At 51.0% G+C, this 21,035-nt stretch overlaps 1 protein-coding gene across 2 annotated transcripts in view; it reads left to right on the top strand.

Moving 5' to 3' along the window:
• The first annotated feature begins 2,601 nt into the window (after positions 1 to 2,601).
• The window catches only part of HK1 (hexokinase 1), a 61,919-nt gene continuing 43,485 nt past the window's right edge, over positions 2,602 to 21,035 (top strand). The window contains exon 1 of one of the 2 annotated variants that reach the window (XM_019731719.3): positions 2,602 to 2,810. In XM_019731719.3, coding sequence (XP_019587278.2) covers positions 2,748 to 2,810 — 63 coding nt within the window. In that variant the 5' untranslated portion in view covers positions 2,602 to 2,747. Of the gene's footprint in view, positions 2,811 to 13,571; positions 13,796 to 21,035 lie in introns of those variants that run through there. The other variant, XM_019731720.3, reaches the window with a different exon arrangement.

Genomic DNA, 21,035 nt, shown 5'->3' on the forward strand with positions numbered 1-21,035 from the left:
GCCTTGCTGTGGCCAAGGGTGGAGGAAGAGATAAGTGGGGAGGAGTCAAGTCAGATTACAAAAGGTCTCAGACACCAGGCAGAGATGTTTAAATTGGCTCCATCAGGAAGGAAGGGGCCATAGAGGGATTTGGGACAGAGTTATGATGTGATTAGTTGCTTTTTAGCAGGAATAATGCGGCCTGGACTTCAGAATGACGTGGATGGCGGGAAGCCAGGAACCAGGAAGGGCTGCTAGAAGATGCTTGTAATATTTCTGGCATATGAGGACTGGGGATTGGGAGGAGGCAGTGCATCAGGCCTAGGTATTTCTCAGGAGACACTGTCAAGCTTGGGGCCCTGGCTGCATTCAACAGGTGGGGAGAAGTGAGTCACCTCAAGCAGTTTCTCTCAAAGGCCAGGGAAGAAAAAGCATTGGCAGCCTCCCTGCCTGCAAACAGAACATCGTCGGGTGGCGTGGCAATTGGGAAGGCCCCTTCATCCCGGCTCTGCTCAGAGAGCTCAGCTGTTATGGGGGAATGGTGGTGGTGCTGGCTGGAGGCTGGGTTACTGTATGTATGCTCCAGATAACCCATCAGGCTCACTCCATGTTGAGTGCCCAGCCCTGCGCTAGGTGTGGGAGCAGAACAATCAGCAAAGCAGTTCACCATCCTCCAGGAGCTCCTAGCTTTGTGAGTCTGGCAGAAGCACAGGATTCAAATGACACTTGAGAATAGCCAAATTGTTCTCATTCACCCAATTGTGCTTTATGGCCATGTAGGTAAAGTGTTTGATGAATGCCAGAAAACCTGTTTCTGGCTTGTGAAGGGGGTAGATCCAGGTTTTGTGGGGCTTGAAGCTTAAATAATTTTGGGGAGCCTCTTTGGAAAATTAGTTTGAAATTACAAATATAAAATGGCTAGGCCCTCGCAAGGTCTAGAAAGGGGGGAATGCAAGTGAGAAGGCCTGGAAGTTTAAACCTCATCAGCTCCACAATCTTATGATAATACCTACCATTTATTAAGTGTGTATTATAAGCAGGTATTTTATTTGTGGTATTCCACACCAACTGCAGGGGTGGCATTAGCATCTCCATCGTATGGAGGAGGATGAGGCTCAGAGAAGTGACGCAGGTGGCCACAGCCATCAAGTCAGGGCTTGGGGACTGCGCTCTGGACTGCGGGATCTGCCTCAAGGCCACGTCTAAGGTCCTCTTCAGTTGGTTAAAGCAGTGTCAGGCTCCTGAGGTTCTGGAGGAAGCTGTCCTGAACCTAAGCCTCCCCCAATTCTACTGGGTCTTCCCCAGGCTGGGGTAGAGGTGCTGGGGAGAGGACGCTAGCTATCTCAAGTTTTCCTGGTCCCAGGATCATGGCCTGTTTAGGCAGAGGAGCTACATACAACTGGGAGGACAACACCCAAGGTCTAATCCTGGATCTACAACTTCCTGGTTGTACAAAGTCCCACAACATACATGGCCTCCCTGAGCCTCAAATTCCTTTCAGGATAGTAACCACTTCTTTGTATTCTTAATTCATTACATGTCATCTTGTAAAGCAGCTGAGCTCCTGGGGGTGTCAGGCACACAGAAGCAATTAATCTAAGAATCCTACAATTGCTATCAGCCCTAACAGCAGCATAAACACTTCTAATTCCGCACCTCCTCTCCCCCATTTGAAGCTGAATGGCTTTCCAGGGATCCCTCCCAACCCTGCTAACTTCCTCTGGGGAAGTAAAAAAGGCAGCACCTAGGAGACGTGCCTAAACTGTCCGCTCACCCCAGCAAGCCTGGGTGCCCAAAAGCAAGTGGAGGCCCGGAGGATGGGGACAGGCCGGGCCGACGGCCAAATCCCGCCTACCAAGCGTGAGCTCCTGGGGGACAGCCGTAAGAACCGCTGACAGAGGGCGGGGGTGTGGAGCGTCGTTCTTGGTTTAACAAATCCGCCAGCCGGAGATTAGGCCGGGCTGGCCCGAAGCGCCGCAGCACGGGTGGCAGGGGTGATGCACTGCGCAGGAGGTCCCAGTGGGGCTCCGCACTTGGCCCCTTGGCCCCACCACAGCCGGATGGCGCGGGGGCCTGGTGCGAGGATGGCGAAGCCTCCGGGCTCCCGCTTCCGCCTGAATAGGCCCCGCTCGCTTTCCACGCCCACTTCTGCCAGTCCCCTCCCGGCGTCTCCCCAATCACGGAACTCCCGGGGCTAGCCCTAATTTCGAGGAAGGGGACCGTCTCCCCGGGTTGCCCGGCTCGCAGCAAGTCGTTTGCAACCGCTCGTCCTAGCCAAGCCGGACGGTGACTCCCTCATGTTCCGCGCTTCCTCGCTGCGCCCCGCCCGGGCTCGGCGCCGCCACGCGTGACTGTGCGCGCCTGGAGATAGCCTCCCACCCTCGCACAGGCTCCCTACGTGGGAGACGTGCAGGGAGATGCCCGGCCGTGGGGGATTTCTCAGCGTCGCCCGCCCCTTTCCGGCGCGGGAGGGTGCGGCCGCCGCGCCCCCCCTCCCAGGTCCGGACGCCACCACCCGGCGCTGCAGATGCGCACGGCAGCCAATGGGCGCCGAGGAGGTGGGCCTGCTGGCGGCTGTCACCCTCCCGGGGACGGGAGCGCGGAGACTGGGAGCGCGCGAGCTGCCGCCGCGCCACAAGCCGTGGGGGAGGAGCCGCGGGTGAAGGAGGAGGAGCCGCAGAACAGCAACCCGAGGACCACTGCTCCCCAAGGCTGCGGAGGACCGACGCCGGCCCCACGCCTGCCACCCCGCGTCCCCGACCGCCAGCATGATCGCCGCGCAGCTCCTAGCCTATTACTTCACTGAGCTGAAGGATGACCAAATCAAAAAGGTGAGCCTCGCCAGCTCCGCCGCCCCGCGCTCTGGCCTCGGCGTTGCATTCCGGCATCCGCTCGCCGCCGCCGCCGCCGCCGCCTCCATCCTCTATCCTCCTGCGTCTGGCCTTCCCCAGGCCAACATTGGTTGGACTGCAGAGCGGTTGGGAAAGGCTTCGCCCTTACTAGATTCTTTCTGGGATTGTTTGTGGGTGTGTATGAGTGTGTTTGGGGGGTGGGGAAGACCCCTGAGACTGGGTTGCTTGCTGCAGTGTCCTTGAAATCGGCTGCGGATGTCAGATGGGCCCCCGGCTATGCGGGAAGGTGGCTGTGTGGGGACCGGTGGGCCTGACCGTAGGGCCTATTTGGAAGGGTCTGAGTGTTTGCGGAGTGATCCCAGAGATGCTGGGGAGGTGAGCGCGCAGTAGGCGGGGGTGCTGGCGGGAGGCCAGGCATTCCATATTTGGGGTTCTCAGCGGAGGGCGTCCGGTGCCTGGGAGAAGCTGACACCCCGGCTGTCCCAGCTGTTGCAGCTGCTCCTTAATCTGAGGACTGGGTAACTGGTCCGGCTTACGGGAACCGGGAGGCGCCCGGAGGCCACCGGAAACTTCGTTCATAGGCCTCGGGACTGGAGCGGCATGTCTGAATGGAATTTTTTATTTCTCTACGTGACCGCTCTCTTAAAGCTATTTCCAGACAGCCCAGCGAGCTGAAATAAGAGACTGGTCTTGTGAGGTGAATGGAGGTTTTGCCATGTGTGCTGAAGCATGTGTGTACTTGAGTGTGAATGCATCTCCCTACCCTGAGGTGTTGCTGCCTTGGGTATTTGTTTAACATAATACTGTTTGCTGGCAGGTCTTAAAGGTGTATTTCTCCCTTATGTCAGCTTTGCCATCATGTTTTTAAGAATCAGCCTGGACTGTAGGGAAATCCTCATTTTATCACTGCCAGGCCTGGCACAGCCTCCTGACCCACCCAAGTCCCGCATGGGTGACATTATTGCTGGGAAAGCTGGGATGGACGAGTAAAGTCAATCTCACTTTGGAGTTCAAACAAGGGAGTGCTACCTACAGGTGAGAGGCAGGAGCAACAGGCCTGGAGTTTTTGCCCTACAAGCCACAGGATGTTCATTAGTTCTCTTCCTGTCCACCTCAGACAACCCCCTGGCACAATAGGAAATAGACTTGATGAGGGTGACCTCATCAAGGTCACCGAACAAGTTAGCAGCAGAGGCCAGGGTGTGACCCAGGTCTCCACCTCTCTCCACTGGGAACTTGACCAGCCTCCTCCTGGAAGTCAGCCGAGGGGGAGGTGCTGAGACAAAGGCCCTGGGGTTGCTGCTGGCATCCTGGATCCTGAACTGAGTGGGGACCAGAATGAGTGAGTTAGGAGACGGGCCTGGGAATCTGCCATGGTCCCTCATGGCTATAAGTGACAGTGACCCTGAAGTAGTCAAACTGTAGCACTCATGCTCACTCCCGTGGAGCACCCTGGAGCTTCCTGTTGGCCACTGAGCTCAGGGAGCTGTGCATGCCGGCATGTGCATTTCCCGAGTTTTCCTCAGTGGTGTTGTGCAGCACTGATGTTCTTCCCATTTCACAGTGGGAATTTAAGGCCTGGAAGAGTTCACTGCCCTCTCCCTGCGCGAGGTGGCTTTTGTAGCTCAAGACAGCAGATTCCTGGGGTGGGGACTCAGGTGACCTTGTGAGCTGACAGCATCCACACTCTCCACCACCTGTGTGCCCTCCAGGGCTGAGCTGGGTTGAGGTTTGGACTGCATTCAGGGGGACCTGTTTTATCAGGCACACAGTGTCCCATGTGGCCCCAGAACCCTCCACTCCTCCTGGTGGCCTGACTCACATTCTATCCACCAGGCTTCTGTAGGCATCTGAGGGTGTGATTTCTGAATCAGTTGATCTTCAAATCCCTCCTCCTCTGAGATTGAGATTCTTACATTCCCTCCCGCCCACCTCTGGCCTCATAACCTTGTTGGAGGAGGGTCTTGAGGCCAAAGCTTCCACCAGATAATATTATTGGTCAAGGAGGTTCTTAAAAACAAAATATACTTTCTTCCCCCCACCTCTTTTTCCGCCTCCCCGCCACTCTGGTTGAAGCCGTTGTTTCTCAGTCTAGTTGTGTAGGACACAGCTTCCTGGCCCATGCTGGTATTAGGAGCCTTGCGCTCCCCCCTGGCTGAGGCAGTCGGTCACCAGTTGTTGCCATGGGGCCCGCCCAGGATGTACTTTCTTGTACTGAGGACTTCTTATGTTGCTTTCTATGGGGAGGTGGGGGTATGGATATCTGCCAGGAGATCGATCACGTTGGCCTGCCTGATGGGCTGTGTGGTACTGCCATCCATGTGTTGCCTCCCAGGAAGTTTCCTGGGCCTCCTAAGCATGTAGCAGGCACTTGTTCTGATGGCCTAGTCAGCTTTCACCACCTCCACCTGTGCAGATGCTGGGAAGACTGCATCTGCTCACTTGGGACTCAGGACTTATTGGAGACCAGCCCTTCCTACCCACCACTTGCCATGGGAAAGTCGGTGGGGGTGCAGGACTCCAAGTCCTGATCTTCCTGGGGAGGCCGGGCTCTACCAAAGACCTGGCAGGGACCCAGTCCCTCTGCACCCCCCAAACCTGCCAGCGTGGGCAGCCATGATGATTCAGCCCTTCAGCCCTAGGCAGACTCTGGGGCTTTAGAGACAGCCCTGGCATCCCCTCATCCACTAACCCTCACCCATCCTCTTGTTCTCTGGCCTGGAGGTAGGAGGAGGAAAGATGGGGATGATGCAAGGAAAGGTTTTCCCGGATTGCTCAGGATATAAAAGTAATCATGAAAAGGGTGTCGTTTCTCTCCCTATTGCCTATGAGACATGTCAGTAATTCAACTTCATAAATATATCCTGGGTTGAAACAGGCCAAGTGTCTGGCTTCCCAGTGTAGCGCCCCATTTTCCTTTTTATGTCTGAATAATATTGATTAATGGGGTCCTGTGAAAAGGGTGTCCTGGCATTAGGCTGAACTAAGCACCAACATAGTTTCCTTTCACTCGTTCAGTGCTTTTAGGAGGAAAAGGAGGCACATGTTTGCTTGTGAAAGATTTCCATTCATCAGAATCCCAGACATCCGCTAATTCTGCTGTGAGAGACTGGCTCCTTTGACCTCCGAGTAACTTTTAACATGCCTCTCATCTCGCCAGCTTCTTCCACTCGGTTTAGCCATTAGGAGCCTGCAGGAGAGTGAAGTATTGTATGAGTCCTCTGTTTGTTTAGGAAAGGAAGATGAGTCCAGCAAGGTCAGAACTTGGCCTCTAAAGAAAGACTAGATTTCTTTCCTCCAGGGTTGTCAGAATGATGAGCAAACGCCAGTGGATTTTCTTTGGGTGGGATCCCCCTGACCCTGAGTGATCCCCGTTGGCGTGTGATTAGTCCCGTGGGCCAGAACCCAGGAGTCTTCAGTGTACTTAGCCAAAGAAGGTGGGGGAGAGTATGCGTAGCAGTCAAAGGATTACCCAAGGTCTAGTTTCTCAGAGCCCATGTGTCCCAGCTGCAAAAGCAAGCATTTAAAAAATGCACTTTCCTTGTTGGTCAGGGGGGGAGAGAGATGAGCATTAGAAAATTATGAAAAATGTCTCAGGTACCTTTTGCTCTGGTGTCATACAAGTATCCATGAGTCTCACTTGTGGGTGAACCTTTATTTCAGAATCCCTGTCCCCGCTACTTGGATGTTCCTAGGAGCCCCAACACTTCATTTGGTTTGATAATTTGGGGCTGTCGTGAGGGAATAAACTGGGAAAGTGGGTGGGCGTGAAGGACTTTCACATCTGGCCATGTTGCGCTGTCCTCCCACGCTCCCGCTGGTTTCTGGAGAAGGCATGGGCAGCTTTCTCCTAAAAGACTGATTTGGCATAAGTAGTACCATCTCTGTGTGCATCCGCAGTCAGGGACTCCTGCCTGATAGAATTAGCCACTGGAGTCAGCTCTGAGCATGCCTGACGAGGCCCCGGGGGAGATACTGCATGAGGAGGCAGCCATCCACCTCTGCGTCCAGGAAGCAGTCGTGGCTGGACTGCTGGCACCTGCTTATTGATTTGGGGACCTTTACAATCAAATCCGATCATGGGAAGTTAATGGTTTCTTTAGAAAACATTTGAGTCCTTAATTATTTGTAGAGTACTGTGCTCAGCTGGGGGAACAGCTATAAACCCGGTAGAAATGGTCCCTATTCTTGTGGAGTATAAATAATTACTCGCTGTCTTATAAGTGGAAAGCCACGGACTAGGGTGCCACGAGAGCAGATAGGGGCTAGTGGTCAGATCTTGGCTGGGAAATCACTACCTTAGGAACTGCTTAAAGCCAGGCTCTAGATGCACAAAGGGAGTATTGTATTAGAAATTTTGTAAGGGAGAGTCAAATGGATAGTTACCAATATGTAGTTTTGCTTCCTCTCTTTTTAATGGTTTATCTCTAAGCATCTTGAAACACTTTATGAGTGTCATATCAGATACCAATAATGTGTGTGTGTGTGTCTATATATCTATCAATTTGCCTATCTACCTAACAGTATACACAAATATACGTGTGTCTATGTCTATCTATTTGTCCGTCTATCTATCTATCTATCTATCTATCTATCTATCTATCTATCTATCTATCTATCTAACAGTATACACAAATGTGTGTGTGTGTGTGTGTGTGTGTGTGTGTGTGTATGCATGCTTTCATTTAATCTTTCAAAACCCTCAGCAAGGTTGTCAGGACCAGAAGTATTATCTTTGTGTGTCCCAGGGCAGTTTTCTCGCCCTTGCAGCTCCTTCCTTGGTCGTCCTGCTGCCTGTCTTGTGTGCTGCAGACGGAAAGCAGAGATTTTATTCCCCATTTAGAAACAGGGACTGGAGTTCCAGAGGAGATAGGTGACTTTCTCAAGGTCTTAAAGAAAATCTGGAATGGGACCCAGCGAGCTATTCCTGCTCCCTCTGCTTCTTTCCTCTAGGAGAAAAAGCCATCTTTGTTGATTTTAATGATTAGAATGTGTATTTTAATTCTCTCCCCCACAAATCAATAAATATGGGTTAATTTTTTATTATGAAATAGTTGAGGTGCTTAAAAAATATTGAAGTTAACGTAACACACACCTGTGTATCCACTCTTCATTTGAAAAATAACAGACACAAGTACAATGACAATACAGGCATGACTGAAACCCCTTCTATGTCCGTCTTTGGTCCCATTCCTTTCTCCATCCAGAGGTGACCTCTGTCCTGAATTTGGTGTTTATCATTTCCGTGCATGTATTATACTTTCATTGCATATCATGTAAACAGTATAGAGTGTTACTTGATATGATTTTCACCTTTTGTTAAGGGTGCTATACTGGATGTATCCTTCTGCAGCTTGCTTTCGCTAGCTCAGCATTCCATATGGGGGATTTTTCCATGCTGATCCATCTAGCTCTATTTCATCAGTTTAAGCTGCTGTACGGTCTTACGTTGTGTGAATACACCACAATTAGTTTATCTATTCTTTTGATGGGCATTTGGCTTTCTAATTTTTCACGTTATAAACAGTCTGGTGCATAGTTCCTTCAGTCCTCACGCAAGATTCCCTAGGCTGCGTCTCTAGGGCTGGAATTTCCAGGTGGAGGTGTGTGGACATCTTCCCGTTTTCAAGATTTTGCCAAACTGCCATCCTCTGTGGTCATGCCAGTTCCCGCTCCCATCAGCACGTTGTACACGTTCCTGTTGTTCCACACCAACCCTTGGTACAGGCAAACCTTTAAAACTTTTTGATAATTTTTAAAGAGTCTGCTTCTTCTCAGTTCTTTTCATTCACATTACAGCATTCAAGCTTAGTTTAAAATTAGCCATTTCTTAGTTTGCCTTATCAAGCAGAGCCCTTGTTGCAAAGTATTACTGAATGAAGTTGACAACTTTCATTGTGAGCAGTGCCAGCCCGGGCTGCTGCTAAAATGTTTGCCCAGTACCGAGGAGGGGGAGTAGATGCAGGCAAAGGCTTATGAGCACTCGCTGTGGCCCCTTGCGCTCAAGCGTGAATCCGTTAAACTTTTCTGAGAATTAAAACACACATGTGTACTTTTCCCCACACACCCTCTCTTCCTGGGTGGATCTCACCCCAGCAGGGCTGGCTTATCAGTTCCCTAAGTGTGCCCAGCTCTGTTAGAGAAAACTCAACCCAGAAGCCTCTTTCAGCTTCCTTTCTGTAAAAGGAGAGGGTGGCAGCACGGAAAACTGAAATGTGAAGTCTGCAGCTCAGCCCTTTGCAAATAGAAGCCGAGCGAGAGGTCCATTTCTGTGCGAGGCAGACAATGTTGGATCATGTTTGTCTGGTTCCAAGCTTGATTGCAGGCTCGCAGATACCGAGATCTGGAGTGTACCTCAGAGGGAAGGGCACACTGAGTGACTGTGAGAGGCCTGTCTTTTCCCCATCATAGGTCTCATTTAATCATTACTAGTCATAACACTAATAATCCAAGCCAATGGGTAATGCCTGTCACAGTTACGGCCAGGTCCTGCCGTGTTTCCCCGAAAATAAGACCGGATCTTATATTAAGTTTTGCTCCGGTAGGGCTTGTTTACAGGGGATGTCTTATTTTTTCATGTATAACGATCTACATTTATTCAAATACAGTCATGTCGTCGTCTTCTGGAACATCGTCATAATGTACTAAATGCGTCCATCTGGCTGAGATCTTAACAGGGGCTTCTTTTTGGGGAAACACGGTATGCTAAAGGCATAATAACATCCCCAAAACGCCCCTGAGAGGTAGGTACTATTATAACCACTTGTGGATGAGGACTCAAGACAGTAAATGGAAAAGCCAGACAGCATGCAGACCCGTCTGATGGCAGAGTCCCTGCTTTTGTTTTTAAATTGGTTTATCATTCACATACCATAAAATTCACTATTTTAAGGAGTACAATCCAGTGGTTTCTACTACATTCAAAGGTTGTGCAACCATCACCACTATCTAATTCCAGAACATTTTAATCACCCCCAAAAGAAACCCCATAACCATTAGCAGTCACTTCCCATTTCTTCCTCCAGCCAGCCCATGACCATCTACTAATCTACTTTTTTTTTTTTTTTAATGGATTTGCCTCTTCTGGACAAATGGAATCATACAATATGTGGCCTTTGTACCTGATTCCTTTCACTTAGCATTATAGTTTCAAGGTTCATCCTTGCTGTCTCATGTATCATTACTTCATTTTTTATTGCAGAATAATATTCAGTTGTATCAATATACACCAAATTTTGCTCATGTGTTTGTCAGTTGATGAACATTTGTGTTGTTTCCACTTTGGCGCTGTTATAAATAAAGCTGCTGTGAATGTATGTATACACATATTTCCTGTGTGGACGTATGCTTTCGTGTCTCTTGAGTATATGCATGGGAGTGGAATTGCTGGGAGAGCCCCTGTTTTTATCCACCGTGAGGAAGGCATTGTCTCCATTTAGAAATGAGGAAACTGAGCCCTCCAAGTGGCGAAGTGACTTGTCGATGATCACGCAGCTCACAATGACAGGGACTGGAACATTACCAAGTTCCCTGACTCAGAACTCCGTTCTCTCATTTTGCTGTTTAGGGAAATAGATCTAAGGAGGGAAAGAGCTGGGGGAGGGGCAGAGCTGGGCTCAGGACGCTCCGGGTACCCCAACCCCCATTTTCTTCCTCCCCATCTTCACCAACACCAGCACACTGGTTTGTGAGTCTCCATCCTTACCTCCCCACCCTCCACCCCAGCTGCTCAGTGTTGACCAACTCCCTCCACGTGGGAAGGAAATTGACCCAATAAAGTCATTTACAGTGACATATTAGGAACTTTTCCTGGTTTTCATATTTTTCCCATACCCTTTCCCTTTGTCTACCTCCCCCATCCTTGTTTGTATTTCAAAGAGCAGCCCCAGAGAAGGCACTGCTAACCTGCAAGAAGAGCCCCTAATTCTCCCTGTGGTGCCCACGCGTAGAGATTGTTCTAGGGTTCTCTCCCAGGCCCTGCCTGGCCATATTGTAAGCAGCTTATTTCCTTGATTGACTGACACATGGAGTTTGTCTTCAGCTATTATTCAGTCTCGCTCATTTTTCCGATGTCTCGTGCCTTCTGGTACCCTCTCTGGATGGGTGGGGTGAGTGGAGTAGGAGACCCTGGCTGCTATTGTGATAAAGACACCACCTCATCTTTGCAAAGTTCTTTTCCATTTACAGAACACTCTCACATGCTTGATTTAGTTGAGTCCTTCCAGCAAGCTTGAATACAGGTTACTTCTATCTGCGTCTTACTGCACATGGGGCAGGTGAGCCTCAGGAAGTGGAATTGACGGGATCTCGGTGGCCAGAAAACAGTAGGGCTGGGACGGGGACACAGGTCTGTCTGACACTAGTGGGAGCTCTCACCGTGCATGCAGAGCCAGGGCCGTTGTGCAGGGCTCCCCTTCCAGAGAAGTGCATTGCAGTGATCTCCCCCGTAGCAGCCGTCACTAACGGCTTCCATGATGGTCATGTGACTGGAAGCTGCACTATCCAGAACAGTAGCCCCCAGCCACGTGTGGCTGTTGAGCACTTGAAATGTGGCAACTCTGGTTTGAAATGTGCCATTAAGTATAAAATACACACAGGATTTCGAAGACTTTGTAATGACAGAAAGATATATAAAATAGGTCAGTAATGATTTTAAAAACATTGATTACATGTGGGAATATTTTGGCTATATAGGGTTAAATAAAATGTTATTAAAATTAATTTTACCTGTTTTTTAGGAACGTGGCTATTAGAAAACTTAAAATTAAACGTGCGGTTTGCATAATATCCCTGTTAGACAGCGTTCTGCTAGACAGTGAACTTTGTGGCTCCCAGATTTGGACAGGGGCACTCTGCATTTAAAACAGTGGGTTCCTGGGGTCCTTGGGCCTCGGTTTCCTCCTAAGACCAGGGCCTGGAATCCATGATCTCTAAAGGATCCCTCTAGCTTGAGCAGTGCTGTTCGGTGGACATCAAGTTCTCTGTGCCTCAGTTTCCTTATCTGTCAGATGGGGTAAATGTGTCCTGCCTGACTATCTGCCCATTTATCAAATTAGAGCATGGGTGGGGAAACACTTGGAAAGTGTACAGAACTGTGCAAATGTTATCATGGTTATTCAGCCATGGTTGTTCACACACCTGTAGGCACCGTGACAGACATGGTTGGGGAATGCAGCTTTCTGGATGACAGGGTAGGTGGCCAGAGCCCTGAGCGGGGCACCGATGCTGGGTACCATTCTGCCTCTGCCACCATGGATTTCTGAAAAGCCAATGTCCTAAGGAGTACAGTGTCACCGAGTTCCTGTGCCGCCGTAGGTGAGGGCGAGAGGGCAGTTTTTATGATTGCTGTTTACTGATGGAAAAACACAGAGATGGAGTGACTTGCTCAAGGTTAGAGAGGGAGTCAGTGTAGCTGGAAAAGGCCTGAGGTCTTTTGATTTCTAGTTCCTACCCTGCAGTATTTGCAACTCATGGCTTTAGGGTCTGGTTGTCTCATAGTGAAAGCAAAACTGTGCATTTCAGATCATTCTTTCCCTCTTGTGTGGAGGCACCTGGGACATTGGGAACTGTGAGTCTGGAGCCTGGCCCCGGCCCAGCCTCGGAGGCCCAGAGTGAAGCCTGTTGTTCTTGCCCAGCCACATTCCAGGGTTGTTCTGCTCCCCTTTAGGTACCAGGTGCTTCCTTTATTTTTAGCTAGTTCAGTATGACAGCTTTGTTGTCGTCCTGGGCAACGGCTTGGTCTTTCTCACCAGCCAGGAAGTACCTCTTAGGGGGTACCAAGGTCACCAGGAGGACCTTGGGTATGACCTCAAGGCCTCCCGCAGTCTTCCTGGCAAGAGGAGTCTGGGGTCAGGGACGGAGCACCAACGTTGGAGTTCACGCTGGAGCCGCCCTGGTTGCTGGATGCTCAGGGCCTGTTGCTTAACTTTGCGACCCCAGGTTCCTCCTGTGTGAAGCGAGGTTGATAACGCCCACCCTGCAAGTGTGCAGATTGGATCAGGGTCTGGGCCCCGTCCACGCTTCCTGTTTCATCTCAGCTCCTGGAACCTTAGTTTCTGCATCAAGAAGGGGGATCCCATTTTTCTCCTGATTTGTTGGGAGTAAACAGAAGTGTCGTATGAACAATCCTGCTGCTTAATAGGTGCTCTGCCCACGCTCAGGGAGACAGAACAGTTCCGAAGCACAAATAAAACGGTAGAGACGGCACTGAGAGCGGTGTCTGAACCTCGAAACAGAGAGTGGGCAGAGGGAACCCCCCCTTGCAGTGTTTAACATGCCGAAGGGACCCTGTGTGCTTTGCTGATGTTCGCACACACAGTTTTGACTCAGGAGCCTCTGACGTGGAATTTTTTTTCCCAAGCACGTTTCCCCCGGTGACTTCGGGTATTCAGCAGCCTCTGGGAGGCTTGAGTAGCGGAGTGAGAGCCTGATTATCTATAGGGCTCCGGGTCCGGGGCCTCAGCCTTGAGATGCAGATGTTATGAGAGGAAGGCGGGGTGGGGTTAGAGAACCCCTGGAACACTCTGTCCTCAAGGAGAGGCCCCACACAGGTCACCATGAGGCCAAAGTGAGGGGCTGGTGCTGGAGGGCTGGGCCATTCAGGGAAGAGGAGTCTCGGGCCTTATCTGAGCCAGCAAACCCTGCTGAGACTGCGAGCTAGGCGTCACCGGAGGCCTTCCCGCCCAGCAGAACAACACCCAGCCCAGCCAAGAAGCCACGCTGAGGGCTTTAGGGGGACACAAAGGGCCGGGAAAGTATGGCCTCTGCACCCCTGGCCCTCATGCTCTAGCTGGAGGCACAGACCATGCACGTGTTGCTGCAGCGCCTGGGAAAGACTCTCACACTGCGACGTGTTCATCGGGGCAAATTAATTCCTACATGGTGACACCGACGGCCGAGGGGATGCCGAGGAGGGGAGCAGCCGATGTTGGGTGGGGCAGATCATGGCATGTCCTTCAGAGGAGGTGAGTGTGGAGATAGGCTTTGGGAGACAGACGGCGTGGGGCACGGAGAGGCCATGTGCAGGCCAAGAGGCAGAACGAAGGTGGAGCTGTGAGGAAGGACCTTTGGGGGCGAAGAACCACTATCAGGGCCCCCGGCTGCCTGAGGGAAGGCAGGAGTGTGCTGGAAGTCGATGGTTCCTGTAGGGCACCCCTAAGGTCAAAATGTCTCCCGTTATGGCCAACTTCCTCCCTGTGACCAGCTGCTCAGAGTGGGACAGAAATGTGGGTTCCTCGGCCACCGCTTGCAGCTGTGAGGGGTTTCTGGGCAGCCCCACGAGCCACCGGCAGGCAGAAGGAGGGGTTGGGCCGGCACACACCACAGCAGACGGTCTGTTGGGCTTGGACCTTTGGGCTTCCTATGGCTTTTGAACTCCCTTCCCAAAATTGTGTGAGACTGGAATTGAGCAGAGCAGGCAACTTGGAGCTGGTGGGAGGTGAACAAGGCCTCCTACAAATCATACTCGAGTGGTGTGCCTTCTGCCAGGCAGGGAGCTGTGTGGCATTGATGCCACCTGTATTCCCACATCTCCCTGCTCCAGGGAGAATCCGGCCTGGGTTCTCCTTGAGTGGAGCAAGAAAAGTACAGAGGATGGAGCACAGGGTCAGGAATCAGGGAACTGGTATCTATCCCGGTTCTCTTGCTGAGCAGTTAGAGAGCCTCTCTGGCCGCTTATATTTCCTTGGGCTGTTGCAAGTGAGAACATCATTGCAAGTGGTGCCTTATGTCTCCGGACGGGATAGTTTAAAGAGCAGGTGAAAGTGCTGTGCAAAGCAGAGAGGCTTTTATCCATCAAAGTCGTTGAACACACCCATGTATGGATGGAAGACGGAGGTGCCTACAGGATGGCCAAGCCAGAGTCTACATTGCCTTGTCCATGCCACGTCCTGGGTCCTGAGGACCCAGTATGGCTGTCAGTACGAGTCTTAGAAGCAGTTCCCAGAGGAAATAGGAAGGTAGAGTTAAGCGTTCAAAAGAGAAAGTGTTTGTGATGTGATTCCATTCTTGTAAAATGAAATGAAAAAACCCAAGTTTTATATGTATGAATCAATATGAGTCTTAGAGGCAGTTCCCAGAGGAAATAGGAAGGTAGAGTTAAGTAGGACACCTGCTGAGTTTGTTTAAGTAGGAAAACCGTCCTCCGACATAAAGCTTTATTAGCAAGGGTATCTCTGGGGAGATTGGGGGGAGAGTCATACTTCTCACTTTTATGCATTTGTGTGTTGTTCGAATGTCTTTTAATAATAAGTATTACTATTGTTACCATAACTTAATGTTAGTTGTTTTTATAAACTAATAAAAGAGGGCAAATGTTTCAGAGGAATTTGGCCAGAATCTTTCCTTTGCCATGGTTTCAGGTGTAGTGCCACCGACCTTTAGTTTTCTACAGATGGGTCAATAACATTTGGTAATCAATGCATTTTTCTAGGTATTTGGGTAAAAAGAGTTGGGGAGATGTAATTATGTCAGTGAGACAGGGGAAGGAGGGAGCTGGCCTCCCTTTTGATCATTTAGATGAGAGGATGGGAAATGACATTTGGTGCTTACTTTGTTCTTGGCACATTACTAAAATTTTCCCGAAAGCTGTCTGAGGTTATCCTCATCTTAAAAGTGAAGAAAGCAAGACTCAGAGAGTCTTGTCCAAGGTCACGCAGCTAATAAACGGCAGATCTTGGATTTGAACCTATCTCTTTCTGTCTGTGGCTCTGTGTTCTTCCTGCCACGTGAGAAAGAATGGACGTGTGTAAGGAGAAGCCCAAAACGAAAGGTTAGAAAGCTGCCACTTACAGGCCATGCGACTTTGCATGAGTCATGGGTCTCAGTTTCCTCTGCTATAAGATGGAGGTTATGATATCTTTCCTGCCCACTTCCCTGGGCCGTTGTGCCTGGAGAAAAGGAACTAACATATTAGCACCCGCTCCATGCCCGGCGCCTGGCATCCATGAGCTCATCTCTCCTCTTTCTCTGACATCCAAGTGGGCTCATTTATGTGAGAGCCCTGTGTGTAAAGGGGGAAGCCCTTTGCAAATGGGAGTTGTTACTAAAATAATATTAATCGCTCAGGACTCGTCCTCTTCTGAGTCAGTCTAGAAAAGAGAAGCGAATCTGATGTTGAAATCTGCCTGCTCTTACGCAAGAGACCTTCTTAACCTTTCACGGTCAGCTCCCCAATTTCCTTTGCAAGTAAAGTGTCTCACTTGCAAAGTTCATTTTAAAGGCCTGTACCCAACACCTTCAGTCACACCTATTGCTCTGCCCTGTTCTTGATCCTCATGGGAGAGGACAAGAAAGGGAGTGAAAATTTTCCATGGCCATGTCCCCTTGGATGGGGTCAAAATGCCTGGGTCACCAGTGGTTACGCCTCCTGCCACGACTGGCCTATTCACTTGGGCATGTCCAGTCTTGAATTATTTTTTTGTGTATGTTCTCTTGGGAGCAGGCGGGGGGCTGGGGTCAGGCACAGAAATGTTTGAGTTTAGCCCAGTGCGGGGGGCCCATGGGTTTGTCCATTAGCTGGATGGCTCTGGGCCAGGAGACTTGGCGAGGCTGTGTTCTCTCTTCTGATGTTTCCGGAGCTGTCTCTGCTGCATTCCAGCCTCTGGAGATGCTGAGATCCTTCAGGTCCTCATGGTCCGAAAGTACCATCTAGACAAGTATTTGCACAGTATTTGGACACGAGTGCCCGCCCTGTGCAGCCAGCCTGACTCCAGCCCTCAAGAGAAGGGTGTCCCATCTCCCTTCCAGAGAATGAGGTCCTGGAGGCTGGACCAGGGTCCTTGTCAGTCTTGACAAACCATCTGCAGGACCCCACATGGCTTGTTGTGTTGGGGTCCCAGCACCTCCCTGTTTCCTTCCCAGCCTGACCAGAGTCCTACATGCTTACATCAGACAACCCTGTGTGAGAGGGAGACCTCGGGGCTCTGAGGGTTCCTATCATGACTCCTGGGAGCCTCCGTTTTATGATAGACAGCTTACGATAGACATTCCAAAGGCGGGGGCTCGCAGCTTGAAGCTGCCAGAAGAGGTGCTGCGTTGTGCCCTCCTGTCATCAAAATGTAGAGCTGGGGGTTTGAGGCACAAGAGGGATTCTTTGGGTACCAGTGTTTGGCCAGAGCAGTAAAGCAGCTACAGGTTGGAGGGAGCATCCTACGAGGAAGGATTGTGGCCGTGTGAGTGTGAGAGAGGAGGAGGAGAGGAAAAGATCTGGAGACGCAGGGGACAGAAATAGAAAAGTTGAAAAGGCCACAAACTCTGTCAGACTTCCAAAGACCGGAAGTTGGCCTTTTCCAGGTAGCATCCTTGCTGTCTCACCCCTCCCGGGCTTCAGGCCCCACGTTAGGTAAGAAATAGTAGCTGTCTCACTGGGTTTCTTGTAGAGCGCAGCCACACCAAGATCTGGAACAAACGGGCAGGAGTGGTTTTCCCGACACCCTTCTTTCCTACCTTCTTCTGCCACCACCCATTCTCAGCCTCTTTCCCCGGTGGACTGTGGCAGCCCAGCCAGCTGCCAGGCAGGGAGGCCTTTGTTCAGTAAGGTGCTGGGTAGGGTGGGGGAGTCCTGGGTCAGCCCCAACCCCAGGATCTCTGCTGGTTCAGAGGCCCCTCCTGGCTCCCAAGGAAAGGGCTCCCCTCAGCTTATCCTCCTTGACATGAGATCCAGGAGTCCTCAAGTTCAGGGCCAGCTTTGCTCCAAGTGGGACCCTCTTTTTGGCCCCAGTTTCCACATCTCTTTGGAGAGGGGTTGTACTGCATGATGATTCGTGAACCTGACCCAGAGGAGGAAGGCCCTCCTTGTATAGACACTTGGGGGCCAGGTTCTCCCCTGTCCCCAGCCCTCTTGCTTACTTGGGCTTCTGGACTCTATTTGGCTTTGGCTTGGCTGTCCTAGAAGGTTGGGATTCTCGGATCAGTGTCTTGTGCTGGGCTGCACCGTGAGTTAGGAGGCAGGATGGCTACGGAGACATGGAGAGGGCCCTGCCTTTTCTAGAAGCTGCTTCTTGTCCAGCTGGAAAACCTCAGCAACTTTGCTTGGGCCTGCCCTCCACAGTATAGGGGGACCAGCCTTCCCCCAGGGATGAGAACGATTGTAGGGAGAGTGTCAGTCTTGCAGGTAGGAGACCTGACTCCTGGCTGTGTGTTTTGAACTAATCACTTAGCTTCTTGGAACCTCAGTCTCCTTATCCGTAAAATGGGGATTAAGAATGTCTCTTTGAACAGGGTCGCTTTGAAGGTTAAATGACATACTAGATGTGAAAGCACTTGAAAACCACAATATAATAATAAAGTATTATTCCAGCATTCAATGTTCATTGAATTCCTCTTTTGTGCCAAGCGACTGGGTGAGTTCCAAAGGTCTGTTCAACATGTTGCCTTTCTTTGGGGAACTCCCCCGTTATCAGAGGAGATGGAAATGTCAACAAACAGATCACGATGATGTAAGGTGAGGCGTGTGGCAGTCGGAGCATGTCCAAAACGCGAGAGTAGCAGGGTGACTATTACTGTACGGCCTCGCTCCTGCTCACCCGCTTCTACCCAGCGCACAGCCTGATCTTTCGGAAACACACGTCTCATTGCTGAATACTCATCAGCGTCATCCCAAGGCTCTCTGTGCTTTGGGGTCAAGTCGAAATATGTTTAATGGCTGATACCGCCCTGCACGATTTAGCTCTTGACGGTCTTTCCAGTGGCCTCCCTTATACTGTGTGCTTGATCCACCTGGAGTTTATATTTCTGTTCATTGCACAAACCACCCTCTTTTGTCTTGGGCCTTCACACATGTTCTTGCTTGTGCCCGGGTGGACTCTGACATCACCCCTCCATGAAGCCTTTTCTGGCTCCAGCTCAGTAGACCCCCAGTGCTCCTGTGGCCTCTAATGCACACTCGTGTCGTGACTGCCTTCCCCTCAGCAGACTGTGGGTGCCATGGCAGCAAGGACTGCTGAGCCGGTGCTGCTGGCCTTGGCAGCAGAGCAGAGCATGTCTGCTTCGAGGGCTGTGATTCTGGCAATTTCTAGTTCAGCTCTCAGTGGTTTTTTTTTTTTTAAAGATTTTATTGGGGAAGGGGAACAGGACTTTATTGGGGAACAATGTGTACTTACAGGACCTATTTTCAAGTCAAGTTGTTGTCCTTTCAGTCTTAGTTGTGGAGGGCGCAGCTCAGCTCCAGGTCCAGTTGCCGTTGCTAGTTGTAGGGGGCACAGCCCACCATCCGTTGCGGGAGTCGAACCGGCAGCCTTGTGGTTGAGAAGACGCACTCCAACCAACTGAACCATCTGGGAGCTCAGCGGCAGCTCAGCTCAAGGTGCCGTGTTCAATCTTAGTTGCAGGGGGCGCTGCCCACCATCCCTTACGGGACTCGAGGAATCAAACTGGCAACCTTGTGGTTGAGAGCCCGCACTCCAACCAACAACTGAGCCATCCGGGAGGCAGCTCAGCTCAAGATGTCATGCTCAATCTTAGTTGCAGGGGGTGGAGCCCACCATCCCTTGCAGGACTCGAGGGATTGAACCAGCAACCTTGTGGTTGAGAGCCCACTGGCCCATGTTAAGAGCCCACTGGCCCATGTGAGAATCGAACCGGCAGCCTTCGGAGTTAGGAGCATGGAGCTCTAACCACCTGAGCCACTGGGCTGGTCCTCTCAGGGTTTTTGATTGCTCTTCTTTGCATTGTTTTGTCACGAAGGGGAAAGGAAAAGGTGGTTGCAATAGAGGAGATTGGCGGTGGGGGCAGGATTGTCTCTGGCCACAGAAGATGCTGGGGGACTTTGGCCAGTGCCTTGATTGTCTGTGAGGCAGGAGCAGGCAGGGCCTGGGGGAGCCGAGCCATGGAGACCAAAGCGAGAAGGCTGCCCAGGACCAAAATACGCAGACGTGACCTAGGACTGGAGACTCTGTGTCCTTGAGTCAGGACATTTCCAGCCACCCTGAAATGTGAGCATGAGATGCCATTCTCAGAAACAAATCAGCGTCAAGGTCTTTTCAGCTCCATTGGGTCATAAATCTGTCTCTTTATCCACGAGGAGCCTTCTGTGTGCAAGGCCGCTTGCAAGGCACTGGGAGGTCGAGGTGACAGGTGCAGAGAGCTGTGGTCCCGGTAGACTGTGTGGAAACATCAGTGCTGAGGGGTCACCTCCCGCCCATCTGTAGGAGGAAGTGACATTTGATCTGAACATGGAGGGGTAGGTGAGATTTGGATAGCTGGGAAGAGAAGGAGGTGCGTTTCAGCAGGAAAGCCCAGCACCTACCAGGAATGGTAGAGGTGGGTTGGCCAGAGTTCAGGGAGCCTGGAGTGATACCTGCAGAGCACAGGTGCCTTGGACATGGGGAAGCATTGCAAGGCTTTGAGCAGAGGAGTGAATTGACCAGGGTTGCAGTTTAAGAAGGCAAATGTGGCAGTGGTGGAGAGGATGAGTTGGAAGGCAGGGGGTTGCAGGTGGAAAAGCATTACAGTGAATGACCGAGGAGTCAGGAATCCACGCATGTGGTTCTCAGGGCTTCCTAAGCCAACGAGTGGCAGAAAGAATGAATGGTGAGACAGAGTGACTTCTGGCGAACTCCACAAGGACAGGCGCCATGAGGACAGGTGCCCAGAGCCAGGCGCACAGTATGTGCCCAATAAATTATTTTTAAGAGAATAAATGAGAAGATACTCTGACGGAATAACAACCTGGGGGGCCTGAGGTTAGGAGCCTGGGAACCTTGAGGAGAAGGGGGAACCCAGGAAGAGGAGCAGCTTGGGTCAATATGTTGTGTGACTTGGAAGCATGGTCATATCAGCTGCGGCACTCGGGCATAGGAGCCTGTAGGGCTGGCTGTCTCTATACCTTCTGGGGATGGTGGGGTTGAGGTCTCTCTGCTCTGGGCCTGCCACCCCATCTTCTGAAGGCTTCCAACCCTCTGGCCACCATTTCTACCTACCTAGAAATCATGCCCAAGGAAACCCTCCACCAGCACTGTCTCCTGTTAGTAATAATAGCCAATGTTTATTGAACACTCTCTGTGTTCTTAGTACTTCGCCATCTCATTTGATCTTACAACAGTCTGTGAGTTTATCATCTCAGGTTTTTAGTTAAGGAAATTGAAATTCATACACCTGGTAAGTGACAGGGCTGGGATTGGAACCCCAGGTGGCTGGCCCTGGAACTCTCATTCTTAACCTCTGTGGCTCTGCCATCCATGCGAGGATGAGCCAGCTACTTTTCAC

This window comes from Rhinolophus sinicus, chromosome 15 (assembly GCF_057876585.1).
Source record: "Rhinolophus sinicus isolate RSI-liver-muscle chromosome 15, RSI-T2T, whole genome shotgun sequence".
NCBI classification, from domain to species: domain Eukaryota; kingdom Metazoa; phylum Chordata; class Mammalia; order Chiroptera; family Rhinolophidae; genus Rhinolophus; species Rhinolophus sinicus.